Source organism: Thunnus maccoyii, chromosome 1 (genome assembly GCF_910596095.1).
Source record: "Thunnus maccoyii chromosome 1, fThuMac1.1, whole genome shotgun sequence".
Lineage (NCBI taxonomy): Eukaryota > Metazoa > Chordata > Actinopteri > Scombriformes > Scombridae > Thunnus > Thunnus maccoyii.
The window spans coordinates 14737718-14762427 of NC_056533.1; the positions used below are offsets into that span (position 1 = coordinate 14737718).

A 24710-nucleotide genomic window follows, 5' to 3' on the forward strand; every position below is an offset into this window, starting at 1 on the left:
AATATCCATAAGTAGTTCTGAATATTTAGGAGTTCATTGTTGCTCAAGATGCATTTATATATACCAGTGTGTTGCCGGTCTTCAAGTACCAAAATCTCCCTCCTTTTTACTTTCCATTAATGTAAATCCATTTAACTTGCCGATAAAATAGAAAACCAGTAGCTGTGGTACTTTTATAACATTTTCTAGTGAAGTACAGACTCTCATATTCAATGAGTTAGTGCGAAAAGTGTGTTTCCTTTGTAGGATTATGTATTCATGCACACACTTTTATATGCACATTTAGAGGTATTAAAACACACACAGAAACACACACGCACACACATTATCATTACACATATTCCCATTCTCACTTTTAAGTAATGTCACCACTGTGCAAAATCATGTGACCATCATGCAACCTCACTGGGAAACATCAAGACTTTATTACATGTAGATTTCAACAGCTGTAACTTCCTGTCCTGTAAAACAACTGCAAGGCATTGTGTATTCAAGAAAAACAACTGAGTTCTGTTCCATGTAAACAGAGAAAGTGATTTGCAAACCCTCTCTTCTCTCTTCTTCCCCTGCATCTCTCTCTAGCTCCTCCAATGATCCGGTTGTCAGTCAACGACACAGTGGTGGTGGATCCTGGGCAGGATGTGCTCATAACCTGTGAGGTGACCGCAGGGTTCCCCCCACCCACAGTGATGTGGTCGCGATACCCAGGCCCCCTTCCCCTCAGCGCCCAAGTTCGCGGGGCCACTCTCAACCTGAGGGCCGTCACACCGGTGGATGCAGGTTTCTACAACTGCACGGCGGTCAATAATGTGGGCAACCCTGCTCGCAAGAACGTCAATCTCGTTGTCAGGAGTAAGTAATACTTGCGAATGTTTGTTGCAACATAACAGAAGATGGGAGATTTTGAGGTTGATAGCATATAGGTGTGTGTATTTGTATCTTATTGCTGGTTTGGGTGCAAAATGCTTGGTCCAAACTTGACATAATTTATGCTGTGTTCATCTGGCAAAAAAATTAAGGTCCTCACTTAATAGCTTCGGGGCTGGACATGGTGTGTGCAATGGTTTATTTATTTATTTTGCAGTCATTTCATATGTTTTTTTCTTACTGTTCTTTTTTTCTTTCTGGAAAACAGTAGCTCAACAGAAATTTGTCACTAAAGTCATGAGATTTTTTACTATCATTATTTTGAAAAAGGAAATAAATGTGAACAATTGCTAAACATCCATTATTCTGTAATACATTAGTTGAAACATACTGTATTTTTCATTTACATCTCCTCAGTCCAAGCCTATTTCAATCAAATGCTCGAAGCATAAATTATTTTCCTCACTGAAAATGAAAAAAGACTATTTCTTGTCAGTTTTATGAGTTGACTGTCATGTGTAATTTGTGCTATTGTAGAGTGTTTTCCTGTGTGAATTTGTGTGTGTGGTGTGTGACACGCGAGCAGTTGATCCTTGATCATTACAGAGAGCTGATGTGAATCATGTCAGAATAGACGGGTTAAGTATCGCTCTTTTTCTAATTCCCCTGCCGTTAAAACAGAAACCTTCCATTCTCCCTCCCCTCCGGCTATTTTTAGCCCCTTTAATCATCTTTATTCACTCCAATTAGTTAGACTGGAGTGGAAGCAATTAGCGGCAGTCTCTTCTGTTAGTTAACACTGTAGAGAGCGTATGCTGGATGGGTTTCTCCTGTTAGCTTAATGGGCCTGAACGCATCGTCACACCAGCACAGGTGACAAGACGGCAGATGACACACACACACACACACACAAACACACACACACACACACACATATTCAGTGAGTGCAGAGAGACATTCGTAGGTACATAAGTGACACAGCTGCACATACACATGGATACACACACACGCTCCCACATCATGCACACACACACACACACACTTTCAGTTGGTGCAGAGAGACGTTTGTAGGTACATAAGCGACACAGCTGCACATACACATGGATACACACACAGCCACACACTCCCACATCATGCACACACACACACACACACACACATATTAGACTCACAGCATTGACTCCACACTAACCAGGTAAAGTTGCAGGATCATGTTAACCATATGGTCACTGCTTCATATCCATGGCTCCACCCAAGCCGCTTGTTAACAAGCTCGAAAGGAGTTTAAATCAAGCTCTCCTCTCCTCCTCGCCGCCTGTCTCTCCCCTAAGTAGGGAAACAGAGAGCTGTTTTGTATTCAACATGGAAATCTGTTGGGGAAACGCAGCCTTTGAAACTGAAAATTAAATGTGACAGTGTGAGAGTTACTCTTTGTCCTTGATTTTGTTTCCCCCCTCCTCCTTATCCCCCTGTTATTTTATTCTGTATCTGGCTCCTTTTTTTCTCTCCCTCCTTCACAATTTGCTTCTTCCTCTCTCACTCTTTCTTTCTTCTTCAATTTCCTTTTTCCTTTGGTTTCTTTTTGTCATGCTGCCTCCTCCGTATGCCTCACACACTTTGTCCCACACTCATCTGCCATTCTGTATTAACGATCTTCCCCCTCCGCAACCCACTTTTTTCTTTTTAATTGCTTTTTTACTCTCTCCTTATCCCTCACCCGCATTACTATATCAATTCATTCTTTTTTGATTTCATTCTTAAACTTATTTTCCATTTCTTTTGTCAAATTTACATTTTTATTTACTTCGACAAACTTTATTGGCGTGTCATACATAAATATTTGCTTCCAAAGTAGAATTTTAAAATCAAACAAAGGTTACACAGCAGGTAAGAGATAAATATCACTGAGATGAAGTGTCAGTATGTCAGGAGTAGAAATTATCCCCCCAAAATTGTGTTTTTCTTTACAAAATAATTTTGCTCATTTCTAAGACATGACATTTAAAATATCCTTCCCCCATTCACTGGTTTAAGACTTCACCACAGCCAACTCCTCACCCTGTGCTATCTATTTAACCCCTTCTTCTCTCTTCTTGTCCCCACTGCCACCACACACAGCGATGAGCAACCTGACCTTCCAAATTACACCAGACTCCAACAAGGACAGCGAGACCATCCAGATGGGTCGGGACCTCAAGCTGTCCTGCCACGTCGATGCCACCCCACAGGATAAAGTCAACTACACCTGGTACAAGAACGGCGCACCAGTCTTCAACTCAGACAGCCTTATCTTGCTGCGCAGTGACCCAGACATGGCACCTGGCACCAGTAGCTTGGAGATTGTGGACATGAAGTTTAGAGACTTGGCTACCTACAGCTGTGTGGCTAACTTCCCAGGCAGCAGGGTGCCAGACCTCCGTGTGGACGTCAACATCTCTCAGAACAGTGGTGAGATCTTCCTTTTCTTTTTTTTATTATTTGATATCACTGTCAGACTGAGACAAATTTCCATGACTTTCTATGCGTCTGTCAGCTGTAGTGAAATAGCAAACTCACTCTGACAGAAGAGAAAAAATCCCTTTGATGGGCCAGTACATTTATCTGTATTCAGACCACAAGCGATCACAAAGCCAAATGTGCCAAAGGACTGTAAATCAATGCATGCACTTAAATGCTGATCAGTAGCATCACTCAAAAGTGTGTATGTGGTGGGAAATATACAGATGAGTGACAAATTAAAGGAAAAACTGGTAGAGACCTGAATGCTTGATCCTACAGTGAGGGGATCTGGTGGCTCTGTTAAGCTTTGGGGGGCATTTTTCTGGCATGGTTTGGGTCCACATGTCTCCTTAGAGGGAAGGGTCACTGCAAATCAATACAAAGTTGTTCTGAGTCATCACCTTTATCCTATGATGAAACATTTCCATCCTGACGGTAGTGGTTTTTTCCAGGATGACAATGCCCCCAATCCATAGGGTACGAGGGGTCACTGAATGGTTTGATGAGTATGTAAATGATGTGAATCATATGCTATGGCCTTCGCAGTAACCGGATCTCAACCCAATCGAACACCTACGGGAGATTTTGGACTGACATGTTAGGCCATATTTAGATGGGTACAGTGAAAACACAAGTCCTCCCATTCATTTAGGGGTAGTGCGTTTAGGCTGCGGGGATTTTGGCTGCAGTGGCGCCGTAACAGCCAGTGACAAGAAAGTTGATCCAGAGTCAACTTTTGGAGAAACGCAACCTGATGTCACACTGCGGTGGCCAATCACAGCCGGTGATCAGCCTGATCAGGGCTGTACAACCCTGCCAGGAGGGAGTACAAAGACATTACCAGGAGGAGGGGAGGACATTTCTTTTCATTTGATAACATTAAAAGTAAAGTTAGACTTTGCTGTTGGCTCTCAACTCATTTTTTAAAAAATGAGAGAAAAAGAGAGAGAGATAGAGCTGAGAGCACCAGCGAGCGAGAGAGAGAGCAGCTTTGGTCAAGCAAGCTACAGAGTGAATTAAGAGAGGGAGTGGTGATAGCGAGAGCACAAACTAAGCACAAACACGCCTGCACCTCCGCTCAGCCCTGCGGCCATGCAACGATATGTCTCATTTGGTCTGAATATGGCCTTTGACAGCACTCCCCACCACCAGCATCAAAACACCAAATGAAGGAATATCTTTTGGAAGAATGGTGTTCATCCCTCCAGTAGAGACTTGTAGAGTCATTGCCAAGGCACATTGAAGCTGTTCTGGAGACACATGTTGGCCCAACACCCAACTAAGACACTTTATGTTGGTTTTTCCTTTAATTTGGCACCCGTCTGTAGATATTGATTGATTGAGTAGATGTTGATCAGATGCTATTGGATAAAGAAGCAAATATGTCTTCACCTAAAAAAGTAATATCTCCTCTCTTAATATTCCTCTTAGAGTAAATGCATACAATACACATTAGACATACAGTATTTCCCACTATTCTCCAAATGTAGTGCAAACTTGAACCAAATTTCAAGAAAATAGTCAAAAGGCAAATGAATGCGTGTTTCCATCCACCACTGTTATGCAAAATGAGGAGTTTGGCTCACCAAGATTGGAGGAAGAATCAGTCGCATTTATTCTGCAGCCCAGTGCCATTAAACCATTGGGAAACCATGTGGAAAATATGATCGAAATGTGGCATTTAATGTTTGTTTTATGAATTAATTTAAGGATTGTTAGTCACCTCATCGGTCCAGACAAATCTGATGTTTTCATCTGCCGCTTTTTATTTGTGTCTGCAGTAGAACGAAAGCTTTAAGTTTAAGCCACACATATCAAATATGTCATGATTTATTCTCAAAGTCTATTTCCATTGCACTTTGTCACATTTTCTTTTTATCGATACACCAAACTTTCCCCCTCAGCAAAGCATAATAGTTCTTTTCAGTATTTCAACTTTTTTTCTAATTGCTGGGGTTTGCACTCAGGGTTTTTATACACAAATTGAAAATATGCACTTAAACTGGGGGATGGAAATGCACTCACACACTGACAATACCGATTCCTTTTCTCCCTGTCTCTGTCTGCCCCTCATTCTCTTGTTGCTCAGGTTTTACCTAGAGAATATTTTAGAGGTGTATAAGTGTGCGTCTGCGTGTGTCTTTGTGTGTGCATGTGAATTCTCATGTGTAGTTAACCACAATGTTAGCATTAAATGCTGAGCAGCAATCTTTTTTTATGTTCCCTCATTGCATTGAAACTGTGTTATTGTCCAATAAAATTAGACTTGTAAATGTCAGTGTCTTTCATACCTTTTTATTCTCCGTCTGTCTCTGTTACCCAGTTTCTCTGTTCACACCATCTGTAATTTTTAATTCATGTCCACCTTCTGACTTTTTAACATACCCTTATTTCCCATTCCATTGTACTTCTCCTTACGAGTTTCTAAGGTTAAGGTTGCGCTTAACCTTAGGAAGATAAAGTGATACCAGATTATCTCAGAAAACTTTTATCAAGGTTTAGCTTACTTGTATTTTTTCACTTACTTGTTTTCATGTTTTGTTATCATTATTATCATGAAATGGCATTACACATATCCACAGTAGCTTTTATTGGGCAGTTACAAGCTGCAATATATATATAGATAGAAAATCAAATCAGATTTTCTGTTAGCTGATAGTATTGCAAGTTTTGTATTAAGATTGTTTTCATTTATTGCAGCAGTTTGTAACATTGTACAAAAAAAATTAACTTAACGTTTAAGTTAAATCCTTTTTTTTAATACTATTCTTCTCCATCTATCTTCCCTCCAGTCTCTCCTCCAATGCTGTCGGTTCCACCAGGAGGTCAGGTGGTCAGCGTGCGAGAGGGAGGCAGTGCTGACCTAGTGTGCTTGGTGGCAGATGGGAAACCACGTCCACCCATACTCTGGTCACGGACAGAAAAGGACCTACTAATGCCATCAGGGAAGTCCATAGTGGAGACACCTGATGGCCGTCTGAGGCTAAAGAATGTGAGTCGGGACATGATGGGGGCATACCGGTGCCAGACTGCTCCATACAATGGGCTTAACATCAAACGCCGTGAAGCACAGGTCCAACTCAACGTGCAGTGTAAGTGGTGATCAGATTATTTTCACTTGACTCAACAACATACATCACTATTGTTTAGATCAAGCAGCAGAAAGTCGGAGTTACACATTGAGAGTACCTGTACCACCTCTTGCCACTGCTGTTTGGTGTAAAGTCCAAAAAAAGTCGGTTACTTTCAAATACTATTATTTTAGTACAGTACTACTGCAATAATACAGGATAATGTCAAACTTCAATGATCCCTTGGCAACAGTAGCAGCAATCAGTCATAATAGTAGTAATGTCAGCAGTACAAAGAAAAATGCATTATAAATGAAAATAAAACAAATTGAAACATTGAAATATACAAAACAGATTTAAGATCATAGCAGGTAGAATGGTAGTAATGGTAGAAAATTAGTCATCATTTTCAGTGAAATTTTGAAAGCCCTCTGTGAAAGTCATTCAGTTTTTAAGTGAAGTTCTTTCTAATGGTACCTTAGCATAGACCTCCATAGGCTATAAATGGCCTCCAAAAGTCACTCTTTGTTCCAATGGTAATATTAAAGATCCAGCACTTTTTTGCCCCGCCCTCAATAATGTCATAATCTTCACACTTTGCTCAAAACTATGTACCCTAAAGACAGATAAGGAAATATATGGTAATGTAAAGAGTGTAAAGAGGGAGTCAAAAGAAGTAAGGACACACCTCTACCGCTTAAAGGTTGTTTTCCCTAATATCTATCCTTTCCCCTCTACCCCTCCTCTACCCCTTTGTGAGCACTACAGAGTGGTCTATCATTATAAAACTCCCAGAGGATGAACTCTGAGAAAGGAATAGGATCTGTCTTGCCAAAGTAACACATAATTTCGATACATTTTCCCTTCCCATGAGGTTACCCTCTTTTATATACTTCTGCAATGCTTGAATTGTGCCGGTACTCACTAGGCTCTTTTATACAGAGATCCCGCATTATAGCCGTAAAAAAGATCCATCATTAAGCCGCCTTTTCTTTCTTAAACTGAACCAAACGAAGCCAGCATAATGCTGCCCCCATGTGTGCTTTTACATAGCATGCCAATGTTCTGGATTCAGAGGAGTGACGTGTAAGACAAAAGTGTCACCTCCCTGTCCCGCCGTGCCGGCTGTCCTTTTTACACACACAGTCAATCCGGCTCTGTGACTACCTCTGTAGCCAGCGTACTGGCGCAGCAACTTGGACCCCCGACTCAATGTCCGTACCTTTTATACAGAACAGCGAGGTGGAATAAAGGCACAGCATTCCCGCCTTGAGCAGGCTGTGTAAAAGGGGCTATGGATACCAAGGAATGGCACTTCTGGTTTTGAGAACTGCCACCCTGAGATGTCAACTCTTGTTGCCCCCTCTTTATAATAACACCGGATGTTCTCCATTTGTGAGTGTCAGTGCTGTCATTCATGTAACATATTGTAACCAGAGGGTACATCTAATGTAATAATTCAAAAAAATCCTTACAGAGGGTAATTGGTTGAGCCATCAGTTCATTCAGAACAATTAAGGAGACCAAAATGTAAGTCTCAAAGTTATTTTGGCACTCATCCAAGCAGTTAAAACAACTTAATTAATAACAACCAGATTTATGACTGAGTTTAATCATTAACTCAGTGTTAACTTTGTGCATAAAAACATACATTATTGAATGAATGGTTAGATAGTTCAGTAAATGTATGTTAACAAAAATTCATTATTCAATTTAAACCTTTCAACACTCCCAGTGTGCCCCTGACTACAAGGTCAAGTTAAAATCGAAGTGATAACAGTGACAACAAAATATTAGAAAAATAGTAGAACACAAAAACAAGAACAGTACGTGTAAAACACTCATAAACCCCTAATGGCTCACAAACAAGAAAAAAAAAAAATACTTGCATTTATCAAGCATCTCGGTGCAGAAAATGTATCCTACTTGGACAAAAAAAATCTTAAGTTGACATACAGTGTATTTTAATGCTCCTTTTAGACTAAAAGCACTATATTGCATTTCTTGCCCTGGGACTGTACTTTTTTCAAATATTTAAATATGCAGTAAGCAGTATCACAGTTGTGAGGCACCATAGTCAGTGATAATGTAGCTGCATGCATTTGTTGCTAATTACTGTAAGCAAACCTGAGGTGACAATTTATTTAAAAGTACACTTTGAAAAAAAAATCTCTCACTAAATCCAAGGTGAAGTAAAAAGGTAGTGAAATGTTTTGCCTGCTGTGCTTAAAAGCAGGATCGACTATGCATCTGTATGACAGTATAGGGCCGTTTCCCACTCTGGTTGTGTAAGGAGATGTACTCAGTGCAAAATGAAGGAGTAAATATAAATGAATCCTCTCCTCTTCTCTCCTCTTCTCTTCTCTCCTCTTCTTTCCTCTCCTCTCCTCTCCTCTCCTCTCCTCTCTTGAAGAAGGATTTACAGGGCTTGCTAATGCAGCAGGGTGGAAGGGCAACACTGTGTGAGCTCTGCTGTCCACACTGGCCAAGTCTGATTAATGGACCAGGTGGCCACCGCACTCTGGACATAGAGAGAAACAGAGAGATGAGACAGATACATGAGCAAGACTGAGAGAAAGACAAACAGGGTTAAGAGAAAACTTAAAACAGGAATGTAGCATTAGGGATGGTGGTGAGAGGGAGGAGGGAATGGTGAGATGCTGAGAAACAATGTGTGATTGGGAGGTTTAAAAGATGGAAAGAAGAAAAATAAAGAGACCAGTTGGCATATAGAGAGGAGATATCCTTGATAAACAAGGAGATATCGCTGTCGCTACAGCCAACAAAAGTGTGGAAAAACAGTTCTATCTCACGCAGGCTCTGCCCTCCACTGGACTCTATGGGTACTACTCTCAGTGTGCCTGCTGTCCAACATCCCTTTCTTTTCAGCGAACGGAGAGTTTGCCCACTGATAGCTCCAGGTCACCACTCAGCACCATGGTATGCAGAGATGACTCAAATGCTGGCAGCCCAGCCCTGGAGAATCCCCCAGTTTTGGGGGACTCTGTCCCAGGAGGCAGGGGCGATAGGCACGCTGCCCATTATGGGCAAGCCCCTCCAGGCTTGGCTTTTGAAAGGGACAGGCTTTACTGTCTGTATGTGTCATGAAGACCATTCAAGTGGCGAGGGCGGGATCCACCATTACCTGTTATAGGGCAAAGTGGTTGGGATTCCAACACTGGTGCAAGGAAAGAAGGTTAGATCCCCTGACGCATGCAGTCAGTTCTAATGACTGCACACGTCTACTAATGCCACTAATAAAGTGTATGCAGCAGCTGTCTCTTCCTGTCACGAGCGTTTTGGCAAACAGACTGGTCTTTAGCCACCCTCTTGTAAAATGTTTCTTGCAGGAGGTCAGGAGACAATGCCCGGTGATGCGTGCCTCTACCTTAAAATGGGAACTGCCTCTGATGCTCGAAGCTCTGGTGAAGGATCCTTATGAGCCTCTTGAGTGCTACTCTCTGAAGGCATTGTCACTCAAGACAGCTTTGCTGCTTGCTCTGACCTCAGCTAAGAGAGTGTGTGAGCTAAACACCCTGTCGGTTCACCCTAGCTGTTTGCTGCTTCATGGTGACCGCAATGGAGCTACTCTCAGGCCAAATCCCTCCTTTGTTCCGAAAAACATACAGAGTTTTTTCAGGTCGAGGGTTATTCAGCTGGATGCATTTTACCCCCCTCCCCATGTGGTGGACAGGGGGGTGAAATTGCACCTGCTTTGCCCAGTTCATACATTAGCATATTATGTTGAACGCACAGCTCCCATCAGACGCACAGAGCAGCTGTTCGTGTACTACGGGGATGGTGTGGCTGGAGAAGCCCTATCCAAGAAACACTTTGATAGGTGGCTTTGTGAGTGCATCTCCCAAACCTATAGGAAGGCAGAAAGAGACCTTGTCACGGTGGTATGCGTACACTCTACATGCAGCATGGCAGTGTGGGCAGCCTTGTTTAGTGGGATGAGTGTCAAGGACATGCACAGCAGCATCGTGGTCTATGCCCTGTCCGTTCATATGTTTCTATCTCTTGGACATGTTGGGCTCCTTTTTACAGTCTGTGCTCACTGGACCGTCTGTTGCAACAGTAGACCCCTGTGAGTTATTCCATGGCCTCACCCAGTTCATTGGTATACTCTCTGGGTTGGCTGGGGCCCCTTACTTCTCTGCTATGGCAGCCTCCGCTATAAGAAGTAGGCTGTGGGTTGTAGTGACGAACCTTCAGCCAGTCATTGGGCTCCACCCACTGTACCCACAGTGTCAAGTGGAGGGCAGAGCCTGTCTAAGATAGAACGAAGGTTACAATATTGTAACCCTAGTTCTGTTAGCACAGGCGGAGCCCTCCACCTAGGGGCCCTGCCATTCCTACACCATTCGCTGAAGAGGTTGTTGGAGGTTGGACGGCAGGCACACTGCTTTATGTACTGTGGGCTCTGCACGTGTTCTGGTGGGCACGTCTTGATTGGTCAGCAACGTTTACGCAAAGTTCAGTGGGCAAGTGTGCACATGTGATTGGAGGAGAGTAGTACCCATAGAGACCAGTGGAGGGCTCCACCTGTGCTAATAGAACTAGGGTTATGATATTGTAACTTTCGATCTTTCCTCTCTTCTTCTCCCACTGCCCTTCTTTATACCCTGGTCCAATTTTACTTAATTTATTTATTTTATCAGGTTTGTTTTGCCTTCTTCTTTTTAGCACTACTGATTGATGTGAGGGAAGGATGCCATTATTTTTTATGGCAGGTATAATTAAGGGCATACGCAGATTCTTGCCAGTCTTGCCTCTCCCACTTCCTCTTTTTTTCTTTGTATCCCTTCGTTACTCATCCACTCCTCTTCTTTCCATCCAAGAGAGGTGGCTGTTCTTCCTCATTGCCATTCTCATCATCATCAATCAGCTAACTGCTGGCCATGAGAGGGGACCTCTCTCTGTCTTGTCATTCCCTTTCTGCATCCTGCATTCTCTCATTCTCTCCCCCATACTCAATCATCGACTTCTCTCACTTTCACACCACACTTTCCTTATCATTTGTCTTCCTCATTGTCTCTTTCTTTAAAAGCTGTTTCTCTCTCCCCTCATCCCACCTTACTCACCACACACCACCTCCCTCTCTGTCTCGTGTAAATTGATTTTCACTTTGTGTACTGTAAATGTTTGGCTTGGTTAGTGTTGCATTCCCGGATGGAATCCGTTTTGCATTCAATAAGACAGATAGCGATGGTGTGTTTACATGGATTATGGTCTTCTGACTATGAAACATTGCAGTGTGGTGCTGTGAGCCCTAAATGAAAAGCAAATAAATATAAAAAAAGACACTCCAGAGCATTTGAAAAATTGAATTAGAAATTGAAGTAACCCCTCGACTTTAAAATAGGAAACCTTCTGCTAAGAAAGTTATAATTGTTGAGATGAATACTTTAGGTCTGGTAAAGGATTGTAATATCTTGTCTACCAAAGTCTGCTGGGGATGGAATGATTTATAAACTGCTCACAAACCAGCTCAAGACTCAATACCTCCTCTCTAACCCCCTTCTCCCTACAGTTTGCCTGCTTTTCTTCACCCTTGCCACCTGTTTCCAAAGTCAAATAGCATAGTATGTATGCATGTGTGTGTGTGTCCATAAGCCGCAGCGGAGTATGTGACCATACACTAATCAGTTCATAGGATTACAGCATGACCCTTGACCACTCATCTATCCTTCAGCTCTATTGCGTGGTTCTAATAGGTCAATAAGTAATAATAATAATGACTAGACACCCAGCAGTAAATGACAATTTAGATTCTACAAATCAGAAAGTGGGGAGCTGTATGGATGTGGCACGGACAGGTGAAGAGTCTAGACATTAATAACAGTAAAAACATGCATCATGGAAGCTGTCAAGTTAGATGGCGGTTTCCAGCCTTTTTAGCATGCAAGAGCATACTCATGTTCCTCTGACTGGATACAAGCACAGAATGGTAAACTGTGATTCCAAGCAAGGCTTTGGTTTGGCTCTGTATAATATCTATACCCATGGCAAAAAAATAAAGTGTAAAAGCTTTACTCACAGAGAGAATAGATGCATTTTTTCAGGAGATACAGACATTTTTAGAAAGCATGGATTAAAATAATCTTGACAGAGGTAAATTGGTACTGTGTTACCGGTAACAAATCCTGCAAATTCAGTACCAAAATACGTTATTTGTAACTGTCCATTTGAACGACACATAAAAGCATTTTCCAATCTCACAACCCTATTGGCACTATCGGCAGGACAGCATCATTTTGTCTGTGCCTTACAAAACCATTACAAATCACTGATGAAAAATAAATCAGCTTTATGATCTGACAACACTATAGTTAAAGTTTGGTTAGGATCACAGGCATGACTAAAAGAACGTTGATGTAAAGTCCAATGTTTTGTTGTCCCATTGCTCCACCCCGACCACCTCCCTCTGCCATCTTTGTCTCTCTATGATATTACCCAACTTCCTTCTTTGCTCCCAATGGACAGGAGTCATATTTACTACAGCTGCTAAAGGGCTCTGTCCCTTCAACGTAAACATATGTCATTTTGGGGCATTTGCTGAAACAACTGATTCAGGGAGGATAGTCTCATTATGGATTATCGTTGTTGGGTTTTATTATGTAAAAACGTGGAGGCCACAAAACTTGGTTGTCTCCCAAAATTAAAATGGCAACACCTGTAAATTATAGGTAGTCTACACTAAATGTGCATAATTCCATTGACACTTGTTGAAACTGTAGCTCATGTTGTATCCCTGTTCATCTAAATTATAGGTATAACATAGACTAGACTATAATTACATCTGTGTCTGATAAAGTTGATTCATGAGAGTCTGTAGTCATGCTGCCTCACTTCTTGGGGACTTAACACCAGATCTCATCACCGTTATATGGCAATACCACCATTAGCATTTCATCTATTATCGACATGATTAGCCAGGGGTGAACTAGCTGACTGGTGATTTGCGGCAGAGTAATTTGGCTGTGTTGTGTCTTCGTTCACCCCGGGGCAACAGCAGCTAGTCAGTCATTAGTCAGTCATTAACCACAAAACCAAACATGGCTGCTGACAGGTTAATTACAGCTGGTTAGGATAGGTTAGCAGTAGGGATAGGATTGTGCCTGATCCCTTGTGGCAATATCATTTCTTCATGTCAGATGGTTTGTCAAAAGTGATGTTTTCTGGTTGTGTGAGGAAATTTACACTACAGAGAACAAAGAGATGACTAGGCAGAGAAAAATGTGACATGGATGATGGCGATGTATGTCCACTCAATATATGAAATATGAATCTAAACAGTAACATTGAGTTATAGTCCAAAACCTAAAATGATCTCTAAGTCATAAGCTTCAGTTTATCTCCATCTCCCCCTTTATGAGGGGAATAGATTTTAACATGGAAACCAATTAGGGGTAATGAGTTTTACATGGATTCACCCCATCACTATGCTTAATCAAAAAGAGTCCCTAATATTGTGTATGTTCAGTGTATATGAGCATGTGGGAAAAGCTATAATAATTTTTAAAGTAAAAAAGTGGATAATGTGCTGAAACTTAGAAACCTGATGTAAAAATGGTTCTTATATGTTTAGTACTGAACAAGTATTGACACCACTGAGTAGAAAACAGATTCTGGGTGTTTGGCTTAGCAATTCCACAGCAGAGTAAGAATCCTATAATGGAAATATATGATTTACTGTACTACTTTATTACACTGTTTAGCAAGACATTTTTTTAGATGAGAAGTTATTTAATTTACCTTGAAAATAAATTAAAAAAAACACATACTGTATGTATTGATTGTTACATTTTTATACTAAAACGTTTCATTTAACTGTTGCCTCCAACTGAGATGGCTTGTAATAGATGGACAAATGCTAAATAAAGTTACAGTAAAACAAACACAAAATGAAAAAAGTGGACATGTCAAGTTAAACAGTCAAGTCACTGTCTGTTGTATTTGCAGATTCTCCTATACTGGACCCGGTCTTTCAGGATGTGCGCTCCAGAAACTATCAGATGGTGACCCTGAGGTGTACGATCTTGCGGTCCAACCCGCCACGCTTGACAGACATCCGTTGGTTCCGTAATGGTGATTTAATCCGTATGCCCATGCCTGACCTGAAAGAGACGCCGGAGCTAAAGTTCAAACTGGAACCCAGCAACAACGGCTCCTATGAGTGCCGAGTCAGCAATAGTGCAGGAACGTCAACATGCACATTTAATGTTTCTGGTAAGTGGACAGAAATTAGACCATGATTTGTTCTCACTGTCTATCTATCTATATATGGATCTCACTACATTATATTCATATTAAACATGGGGCAATTATCTTCCTACGTATGATTTATCAATGACATTTTGCTCAGAAAAAAATCCTTTCTCTCTCTCTCTTTCTCCCTGTCTCACAGCACAACCCTACAATGCTGAGTTCTACTTTGACACACCCAACCCAGTCCGGATTCTGAAAGCAAATAACTATTCCTACAACCTGCAGTGGACACAGAAAGACCCTGAAGCCACAGATCGTATCATAGGCTACTGGATTAATGTCCGAAAGGTAAAGCACTTCTACACAAAAAGTACACTTGAAGACATGCATCCACAGACACAGACTCACACACACAAACTTATACACACATATTAGCTCAAAGCTCATATAGACAGTTCAGGCATAAATATTCTACTCACGCTCCCATACCTGCATACGTGTATGCGTACCCACTCGTGCTTTACTCATGCTTCAATATGTGCAGGTGATCTAGAGTATCAGGAGGTTTGAGGCTTGACAAACAGGAACTCGCTGACTTTATCAAACACTCATGAGATTGACATTGATCGGTCTGACTTAAACCAAGGTAAACTTTGGTCACCTGCCTTTGTTTGTAAGTTTGGTATCACCTTGACTGAATAGGCTCATAATTTGTGTAGACAAGAACACATATACGCACAAGTCTATATGTAGTGAAGTGTGCATGCTAAGTAAACATGGGGCTTTATGAGCTTGGGGAGTGTCAGGCGTGTACAGTCAATCAATGAAGACCTGCACTGAATGAACAATGCCACAGTCTCTTCGCTTCTCTTCTTTTTTCTCTTGAAAAGCTCATGAGCTTCAGTTCCTCACCAATTTTCACTGAAAACTCACATTTTTTAAGTGACAGATGCATTTAAAAAGAAAGTGAATACAAAATGTATGGAGAAAACACATATTAAGTCTAAAATTAAATTAAATTTTGTATGTTCATCATCTCATTTTCACTTGGATATCTCATTTTTTTATCCAATTGTCACCTGTTTCTTAATATTCCTCAGTTTTCTTCCTCTCCACTTCTCATTTTCCACTTTCCTATGATGAGATGTGAAAATGAGTGGTCAGCTCTAAAAAAAAAACGTATTAGAGGGCTGTGTCTGTGTTCACAGAACCAAGATTATATTGTGTAACCATCACTTCAGACTTTCCACATACAATTACTTCACTGTCATGGCAGGCTTTTAGCTTTGAATGCCAGACAGACAATAATGTGTTTACTTCTGATGTTTTAAGCACAAATTAACAAGACCAGTCCATCACTGCCAACAACTTTCATTTTAGCCAGAATTCAATCCTGACACTGTTAAGACAGTACATTTTTTAATGATATTTTCATGTTTTAGCTTGCTTTGATATGTCGTCGTTTCGCCACCCTTGTGAGAGGTGTTTAATTAGTCTTGCAGTCATAAACTTGTATTTAGAATAAACATGTATTGGAATAACGTCTTGAACCTTAATCCCTGTTCTGTGTGGTAGATTTTATGCAGAAAACTGCTGCAGTAAATGCTCAAGGAGATATTATGTATAATTTTCTTTAGCATGCTCATATAGCTATACCATTATAGACGTGTCCTTGAGCTGAAGTTAGGAACCTCTGCCCACTATAGGAGAGAACCTCAGGCCATCTTCTTGTTTTGTTTTAACCATCTATTCATAGATTACTGGCCTTGAGTCAGAAGACAGGAAGGATAATAGTGAATTATACACAACTGGCTGGGAGTTGGTGTGTATTAGTGTGTGTGTATGACACCGAAACAGAGGGAATGAAGGGTCTGCCAGCTTGCTTTTGTGCGGATGAATAGCTGATTCCCCCCCCTACTTTAAGACTTGGCCTGCTTACCGTATTAAGTAAGAGTCTTCATAGAGACAGAATGAGCACTGGCCTTCCTAAGATGCACATTAGATTGCATGCCCAAGCTCTCTGAAAACTAGTACAACTCTTTATTTCACACACATCTCTTTACCCGTTTCTTCCCATTTCTTCCCTTTTCTTTGCCATCTCTCAGACTGCTTTACTTCCACTTGTGCTCCTCTCTCTCTCCATTTTGTTTTATCCTGCTCTGAGGTGCTGTGTTATAAGCACAGACTTAATGGCATTTAATGTTGGATGAACCGTGGTAACTTAAATAGCGCAGCTAAATAGTTGCTGCAAGTTGTTATGCTGACAGTGTTAAAATAACAACTTGCATTAAGTGGTAGTTTAGGACTTCTTAAATCTCGTTAAACTCAAATTTAATTTCAAGGTTTTACCTGCATGTTTTTATGTGCACATTAGAGATCGACAAAAAATAGACATAAAAAAAAAGAAAAGCAGAGTGTGAGAGTGAGCACAGAAGTGAATGAAAGGGTGCGAAAGAGAGAAATAAGATGCAAATTAAAGAAAAACAGAAAATCTCACTGGCCCTCTCGACTATTAAATAGAGTACGAGAACATTTGAATGTAATACCATCTCAATTTCACAACCCATCTATTTCTGCAACACTTTCTCCAGCTCATCCTTTTAACGCCTTGACACTCTATCTTTTTAGCACATACCAAATGATGTGGGGGTCTCGGGGGAGACATCCAGACACAGAGGGGGAATACAAGAGGACTCAGATCAGTTCATGTAGAGCAGTGCTATTTACTGTACAGTACTAGTCTGAGCATATGGTCTAAGCTTTTTGCTTTTGTTCATTTGCTTTAACTTTAATTTGTTGTTGTGTCAGTGGGTATGTAAGTTTGTTTATGTTTGTAGCGCTTTGTGCCTATATGTGAATGCATTTGTATGTGCGTATGTCTATTCCTGTGTGGCAGACAGTACATGGGTTGCTCTATGACCCGTTGCCAGGCTGAGAAATCCCTGTTTACACCTCTTAATTTGGTTTCCTTCTCCCAGCAGGGGGTTTCCCTGTGTAGAAATTGACATTCCCTGTGTAGAGCTGACAGACCCTCTTTGTTTCATCAAGTTGTCATTATAAACCTCTCCCTCGCACCACAACCTCCACCCCTATGGTTTCTAAACGAGCACTTTGATTGGTGAGAAATCATTAATATGTGATAATTTTACCTTTTTGCAACAAGAGAGATTTTGTGAGCCTTTTGTGGCTCATTTCAGACACTTTCTTTTCTCTAACTGTGTTGACATTGGAAGCTCAGGTTGTCTGCCATCAGAGTCACACCTTAATAATGAATGCACTGCTCCTCTCTCAAGCATATGCGTTGAAGGGAGGATCATGCAAATGTAAATTTAGATTAAAATTTGTGTAGAAATTCTCCTCTAAAAAGCAGCTGCAGATTTGTTCACGTATACAAAAGAGGGTTGTATATAGGGAGGAGGAACTTTAAGTAACTTTTATATAAATCTCATTAACAGCAGGCAAACACTACCTTAATGAGCCACAAAAAAGTAGGCCAGTTAGCTGTACTGTATCATCTCATAAACAAAAAGATGACAGCTTCTTTAAAAGTAAAAAGAGTCCAGTGGCCAAATATAAATGAGCACAGAATCTGATCATTTTACAGACACACTAGCCATGGTTTCAGCTGCCCTTCATTTACATAAACCTGCATAAAAGTGCTAATCTGGTGATGACAATAAAGATTAGGTTCTTCAGTAATTTCTGTTACAATATTGTGCGTCTGAAATGATACAAACATTTAAACCTTACATACAAACGACATGTGCCACATTGAGTACACATTCTATATACTGTACATATACTACAGAGACAATCAGATCAGAGAATTTACTCAACCAAATATACGTATGTGTCTGTGTTCCCTCGAATACTAAATTCCTCACTGTTTCTTCAGTTTGTATTCTTCATCCTAATTGTATCCTCCCTATTTCTTTTCTCCCTTCTCCCATCTTTCAATCTTTCCACCTCATCTCTCTATCGATCGGTCTTCCGCCCGCAGCTATGGACGTGTGTGTTTTGTGTATCTCTGAAGTTGTGCAGCTAGCAGCTGTCCTGACTTCAGATCATAACTACGCCCAGTTTCTCTCAGCAAAGACACACAGTCGCACAAACACACCCGTGCAAACAAACGTCCCCATTATCATATATATGAGAAATTAAAAGTATTCATGATGAATTAGAGTCATACATTAAATCAAATACATGAATAATTTATGTACATCACCTACTCCACTATATGCAGATATACATGTATATTCATACATAAAGACATAGTGCATGCATGCACATAATAACAACTTGTTCACATACACACAGCTAATATCATAACTGCTGGATCAGTTATGAAAGAGATCCATTAATAGAAGATAATAGAAAAATTAACCTCACACTCCTTAGTGTTTGAAGAGGCTGCCTCCTCTCACGCTGTCAGTCCAAATTTCTCCTACACTCACATCACTGTGTGTCTGTGTTTTTATCTCATGGTTGCTCCCTCTCTCTCACCCTCTTTCACACATTCTTTGTCTTCTTGTCTCTTTGTTGACAGTCTGATGGAGACACAGCTGAAAACACTGTCTGGCTGAAAATCCTGAAAGTGTATGTGTAGCACAAACATACACATGGGCCCACAGTCACACACACACACACACACACACACACACACACACACACATATACACACATGTCACGAGAGGTAGATGGACTTCCATATCAGTCTATCAACCAACCACCTCTCTGCCTCTTTAAATATGTCAGTCACTCAGTCCTGTCACTCTGGCTGCCTCCCTCTGTCGGTCCTCTCTCTACATGTTGTATGTCTCTCTCACTCACCCCCCGTCACCTTCTCTGTCACTTAAGTTCTCTCTTTCTCTCACACACATACACACACACACAGGCAGACACACACATTATGTCCACTGACATAGTGAGGGAAGCAGACACAGACAGACGCAGGGACCCAGAGACTTTCACCTGCAGTGGGAGCAGCTGAATTCCTCTGAGTCACACTTCAGCACCTCATTGATCCATCGTAGGTTTCAGGCTCTGCACAGTGTATGTGTTTGTGCATGCTTTTAGTCTAGTCATTTTTTTCTGTCGTCTACCTCCCACACACTGCAAAAAGGACCAAAACAAGTGTGCGTGTGTGTGTGTCTGTGTGTGTGTGTGTACACAGACCCTGTCTGCTCAAGAAAACACATTCCACTTACTTCTAAAGCTCATATTCCTCAGCATTATTAACTCATCGCTCCCTGCTAACTCATACTCTGCATATTACATGAGCATAGCTTTCCTGCTATATTCCACATAATTATGCATATGCTGTATGAGCAGTGTGTAAATGTTTATATGGATGAATGTGAGTGTAAGTGGGTGTTAAAAGGACACAATACATTTTACTATGTGACTGCTACCATATAAAATATTATAACCGTATGATGATGTATGAGTCTATATAGTCAGCTATGGTGGCAACTGAATAAATATCCTATGCTGCAGATACACTGTAAGTTTATTATAGTATGCTGTATTTGTCAACAAGTAAAAAAACTGCTGAGCAAAGCACTATGAATTAAGGAGTGACTCAGAACCTTCAAAAATGGAGCTCCAGTTAGAAAATTAACAGCAATTAATCCAACACTGGGATACAGAACTATTACACTCTCCATTTTGCTTTCTTCCAATGGCTCTCTGCTGTATGGAAGCCCATAGGGGACGTTATTAAAATGATAATGTAAATAATAAATATTGCTTGCATAAATGGAAAATGAGGGTATATTTTTTATATTGCATTTTAATTTTCAAACTTGAATTAACATTTAAATATTATGCTTTGTACATCGGGTATGACTTTAAAAATTAAATGTCAGACAGCTTTTCCAGTTTCATTTTAATATAGTCATGGAACGCACATGCAAATCGGATTATTGCATTTTCATTTTAATTGTTACTCAGATAGCACATACATATGTGGAAAATGATAATGCTGTTGTGAAATTACATTTTCATTTTAAAATTTACATTATTATTTTCAAAAAGTACCCTATGGGCTTCCATACTGCTGTGTAATGGATGTGACGTGATATACCAGCCTTCATGCTTACCATCATAATTACAATGAGAAAAAGCATGGGCACACAGAAACTGACAGACAACACGTCCTTTATGTTTTACTCAGTTTATTTTTTCTCATAAATATCTCTTTCCTCTTTCCCCGTCTCTCCTTTCTCCTCTCAGTCACAGATTCAACAAAGTCAAATCACAAATTCACAGTGACCTCTAAACAACTTCCCACGCAAATTTTTATTTGATCAAAAGCTCAATTTTGCAGGAATACTACACATTTACCTGATAACTCAGGATTTAAAACAAGTCAACAAGTACGGGTGCAGCACCTTACTCATGAAAACTTCAACAAGACACATTGCTGTTTGTGAAATCAAAACCTTTGACCTTTCCTTGCTGCAACGGTCTCTTAAACAAAAGGTCTCTTTGCTGCCTTTACATTAAAAGAGGAAGTATCCTGTTATTTTACATCCTGCTCCTAAGTTCTTTGTTAAATCTCCTCTTTCTGAATTCCTGCCAAATACAATATTATTTTAGGTTTTTGCTGATTATTCTTACCAGAGTAATGATAGTAGATTAATTTAAAATTTCTAGGTCACTCCAAATCCAAAAAGCAAACAGAAGATCAGGGTGCAAAGGCCTTTACTGCCCTCTAATATTTTTGTGCTCAAAGCACCACTTTAAAAAAAGAGTTTTCTAGGTAAAGATGTAATGATAGCTAAGCAGATGAGAGGAAAGTAAACTAGAAGAAAAGACATGTTGTTCATTTGGAGGAAATGTGGTTTATGTTTGGGAAAACAATAATTAAGTCAACTTAGAAAGATATCTGGTGTACAAGAAGTGAGAACAACAGTATGTCCCATGACTGGCAAGATAGGGTGAAAAGTTGGATCAAGTCAAATGGAAAAGACCAGAATGGCACAGAAAAAATAAAAATTTAACAGCCATTAGTGGCATAGTGCCTGGTGAGGAGGGAAGGATTTGATTCCAAGTATGTTGCTGAGCACAAACTTGCAGGGATCGGGCTGTGGCTGCCATGTGGCACTCACACAATAATTGGAGTCATACCAAATTCTTGGCAGCCTGGGCAGGAGTCACCATGCTCTTGTCAATAGAAATGATCAGTTCAGCCTAGTTGAGTTTGAATTTTAGGTGGGGAGCGTACAACTCTGGGGAATTGCAAACCTCAGCTTGAGTGTCACAGGACAGGAGGAAAAGCAGATTTCAGTGTGGTAATGTCAGAGCATACAGTGCTGTCGCAATTATAGGGAAAGTTATGGGATGCATCAGTGCCTCTATGACTCACCAAACTGTTAACTTTGGGGTAGAGGCTCAGTGTAGAAGCAGTACAGCAAGCATGCACATCTTGGTTTTTCTTGTCATATCAGATTTCATTCATCAAAATTTAAATAGACAAGAGATTGTGATAAGATGATTGATAAGATGATGAAAAACTTCAGGATAACTGACATTGAAATAGGTAGTAAATTCAATAAATCAATCAACCTATACTGTAGATCCTATAGATTATTCTAAATCCACATCGGACAACAAAGAATCTGTCTTTCGTGTATTACAGTATGTGCTCAAACTTGTGCAATCAGCTTGCTCACCATGCAAAAGCTCTGCACTATAGACATTTACCATACACACACAAGTGTGCACCCACATCACACACATAGATACACACACCTCTGCTGCATGCATTACCTGATAATGGCATGCTGTGGGTGTACTAAGGTGTTATGGTGGAGTGGCTGACCTAATGCATTAGATTGAGCTCACTGTCAGGTCTTTAAGTAGCTGGGATCAGAGGCAGATACACAGCTAATGGATCCTTCTCTCCGTGGGTGGAATAACACAGTGATGTCGCTATTAAAAATGGTACTGACAAAAAAAAAAAAAAAAAAAAAACGTCTAACTTAACTTTAAAAAAATGAGAAGAGAACAGTTGGACTGGATTAACCTCATAACCATTTTTATTTTTCATTGTCACACGTGGACTGTGCACCCAATTCAATTTAATCAAGAATGTTTGGGATTTAATGTCAGTTGGTTATATAATGCTTTATCATCAATGAATGGACAAGGAGAGGTGAAAGAAATAGGTCTTTGATATCATTAAAGTAACATTTATTGAGTTTTGGCATCGGTTGGCAGCAGTACATTGTAGTGGATATCAACACAGCTTACATAAAACGAAAATACATGATGTACCTGGATGTACTAATATATGTACTAATATGTGCTAATATAGCCTGTGCTGACCATCAAAGCAATTAGTGAGAAGAGATTGTAACAAATTATTCTTCTGACAGGTTTGTTTTCACTAAAAGATGAGATTGAAAACGTAATGCAATCCCTGATAGATACTATCCAAATCCAAGTTGGCTGGCTATATGCCCAGAGCTGGCTTTATGCCCATACCTAATGTTACATACCATTAATGGAAACGTGAGGAAACATTCAAACATATGCAAAAGTAAAATAGTATGATGTTATGGTGACTCATAGGCTGTACATCGATAAATGGTTATTGCCACTACAAGACAAAGCACATTTCTGTGGAACTCTGATCAATGGTCGAGGACATGCTTAAATTTCACTTGAGCTGACAGTATTTTTATCAGGAAAAAAATATGAGCTGATCTTTAACCCTAAGTTTGATCTTTAGCCCTAAGTTTACTGTATACCAGTTTTATACTGTAAGAGTAATCAATATGGTCTCCAGATATTAGTTGCGCTGGAGCTTTGTGTTCTTACTGAAAGTGAATTTCCTGTCACTTGGTTGACTTCTGCTCAGTAAAAATCCTGAAATCAGAGCATTTCAATGTAAAGGGATAAAGATGAGGGTTGGGATGGTCTGATAAATCCAAAGGATGGATAGGAAAGAGACAGCAGGTGAGGAAAGGGGAAAAGATGGAAAGTATTCCTGGCAGTATTGACACCTCCTCGTGTGTCTCTTACTATATCTGCTTCTCAAGCAGATTTGTTGTATTTTATAACAATTTTTCTTGTGTACTGTGTGTCTGTATATGTACTGTTTTTTGCACACGCATGCATATTTGTGAGTATACATCTTAACATGTCCGCATCTCCTTGTACCTGTGTGTGTGTATTCACCTGAACAAATCTAGAACAAGCAGAACCTGCTGTCGAAGCAGATAGATCTCAGGGGGAAGGATCCAGAGAAGGGTGTGCTGATGTCTCACACCATATCAGACCTGAGAATCCCTCTGTCCTATGAGGTCCGACTGGCCCCCATCACCACCTACAGCACTGGGGACTACGTCAGTCGTATCATCCAGTACTCAGAACGTGAGTCTCATTTAAACCCATCAAACATCTTTTTCTGAAGTCAATATCCTTTATATCCATACAAGTACTTTACACAAAACATAGATGATAGATGCCTGTGTATCTGAGTGTTAATCAATATTACTGTAATTTTCTTACAGCCTACACCTACCCAAGACCTTCAGGTGAGACTTCTCTCTAAACGACCATCTTCTGCTCCTCCACATTTCCACTTTCCATAATCTTGAGCTTGTTGTTGTGACCTGATTGATGACAGGGTGGTGAATTTCGGAAGGCACGTTGAATTTTGATGCAGGCTAATTTAGCTTGTACGCTGCAAGCGATGTCAGCACAAGTTTGTCAAGGCAAAGTTTTCCATGACTTAGCCTTGGCCTTTATTAAATCTTGTTGCGAGGGAGGAGGGTGGCGTAACAGTAGGATGTGAGAAGCATCTGATGGCTGGAAGCAGCTCCATGACATTTTAAATGTCATGAAAGAGTGGCCATGATTGGAGGACACAAGGCTGGTTAGGTCGACGTGATTCGTCTAAGGCTTTGAAAATATTGTATGTGGGCTAAGTACGTGTTCAAAGTCTTTTTAATATTTGAAACCCGCGTGCTGAAACTACATAAACACTATGTTACATCTCATCTTACATTTGTGCCTCCTTTCCCGTTCTGTGAATCCCATCTATCTCCC

General features: G+C 40.5%; 1 protein-coding gene across 1 annotated transcript in view; it reads left to right on the plus strand.

The window, feature by feature from the left end:
* Window positions 1-24710, plus strand: part of LOC121893956 (MAM domain-containing glycosylphosphatidylinositol anchor protein 1) — a 188789-nt gene that overhangs the window by 132431 nt on the left and 31648 nt on the right. The window contains exons 7-13 of the mRNA XM_042406220.1: window positions 583-852; window positions 2986-3315; window positions 6159-6458; window positions 14406-14672; window positions 14851-14999; window positions 23852-24032; window positions 24173-24196. Coding sequence (XP_042262154.1) covers window positions 583-852; window positions 2986-3315; window positions 6159-6458; window positions 14406-14672; window positions 14851-14999; window positions 23852-24032; window positions 24173-24196 — 1521 coding nt within the window. The remainder of the gene's footprint in view (window positions 1-582; window positions 853-2985; window positions 3316-6158; window positions 6459-14405; window positions 14673-14850; window positions 15000-23851; window positions 24033-24172; window positions 24197-24710) is intronic.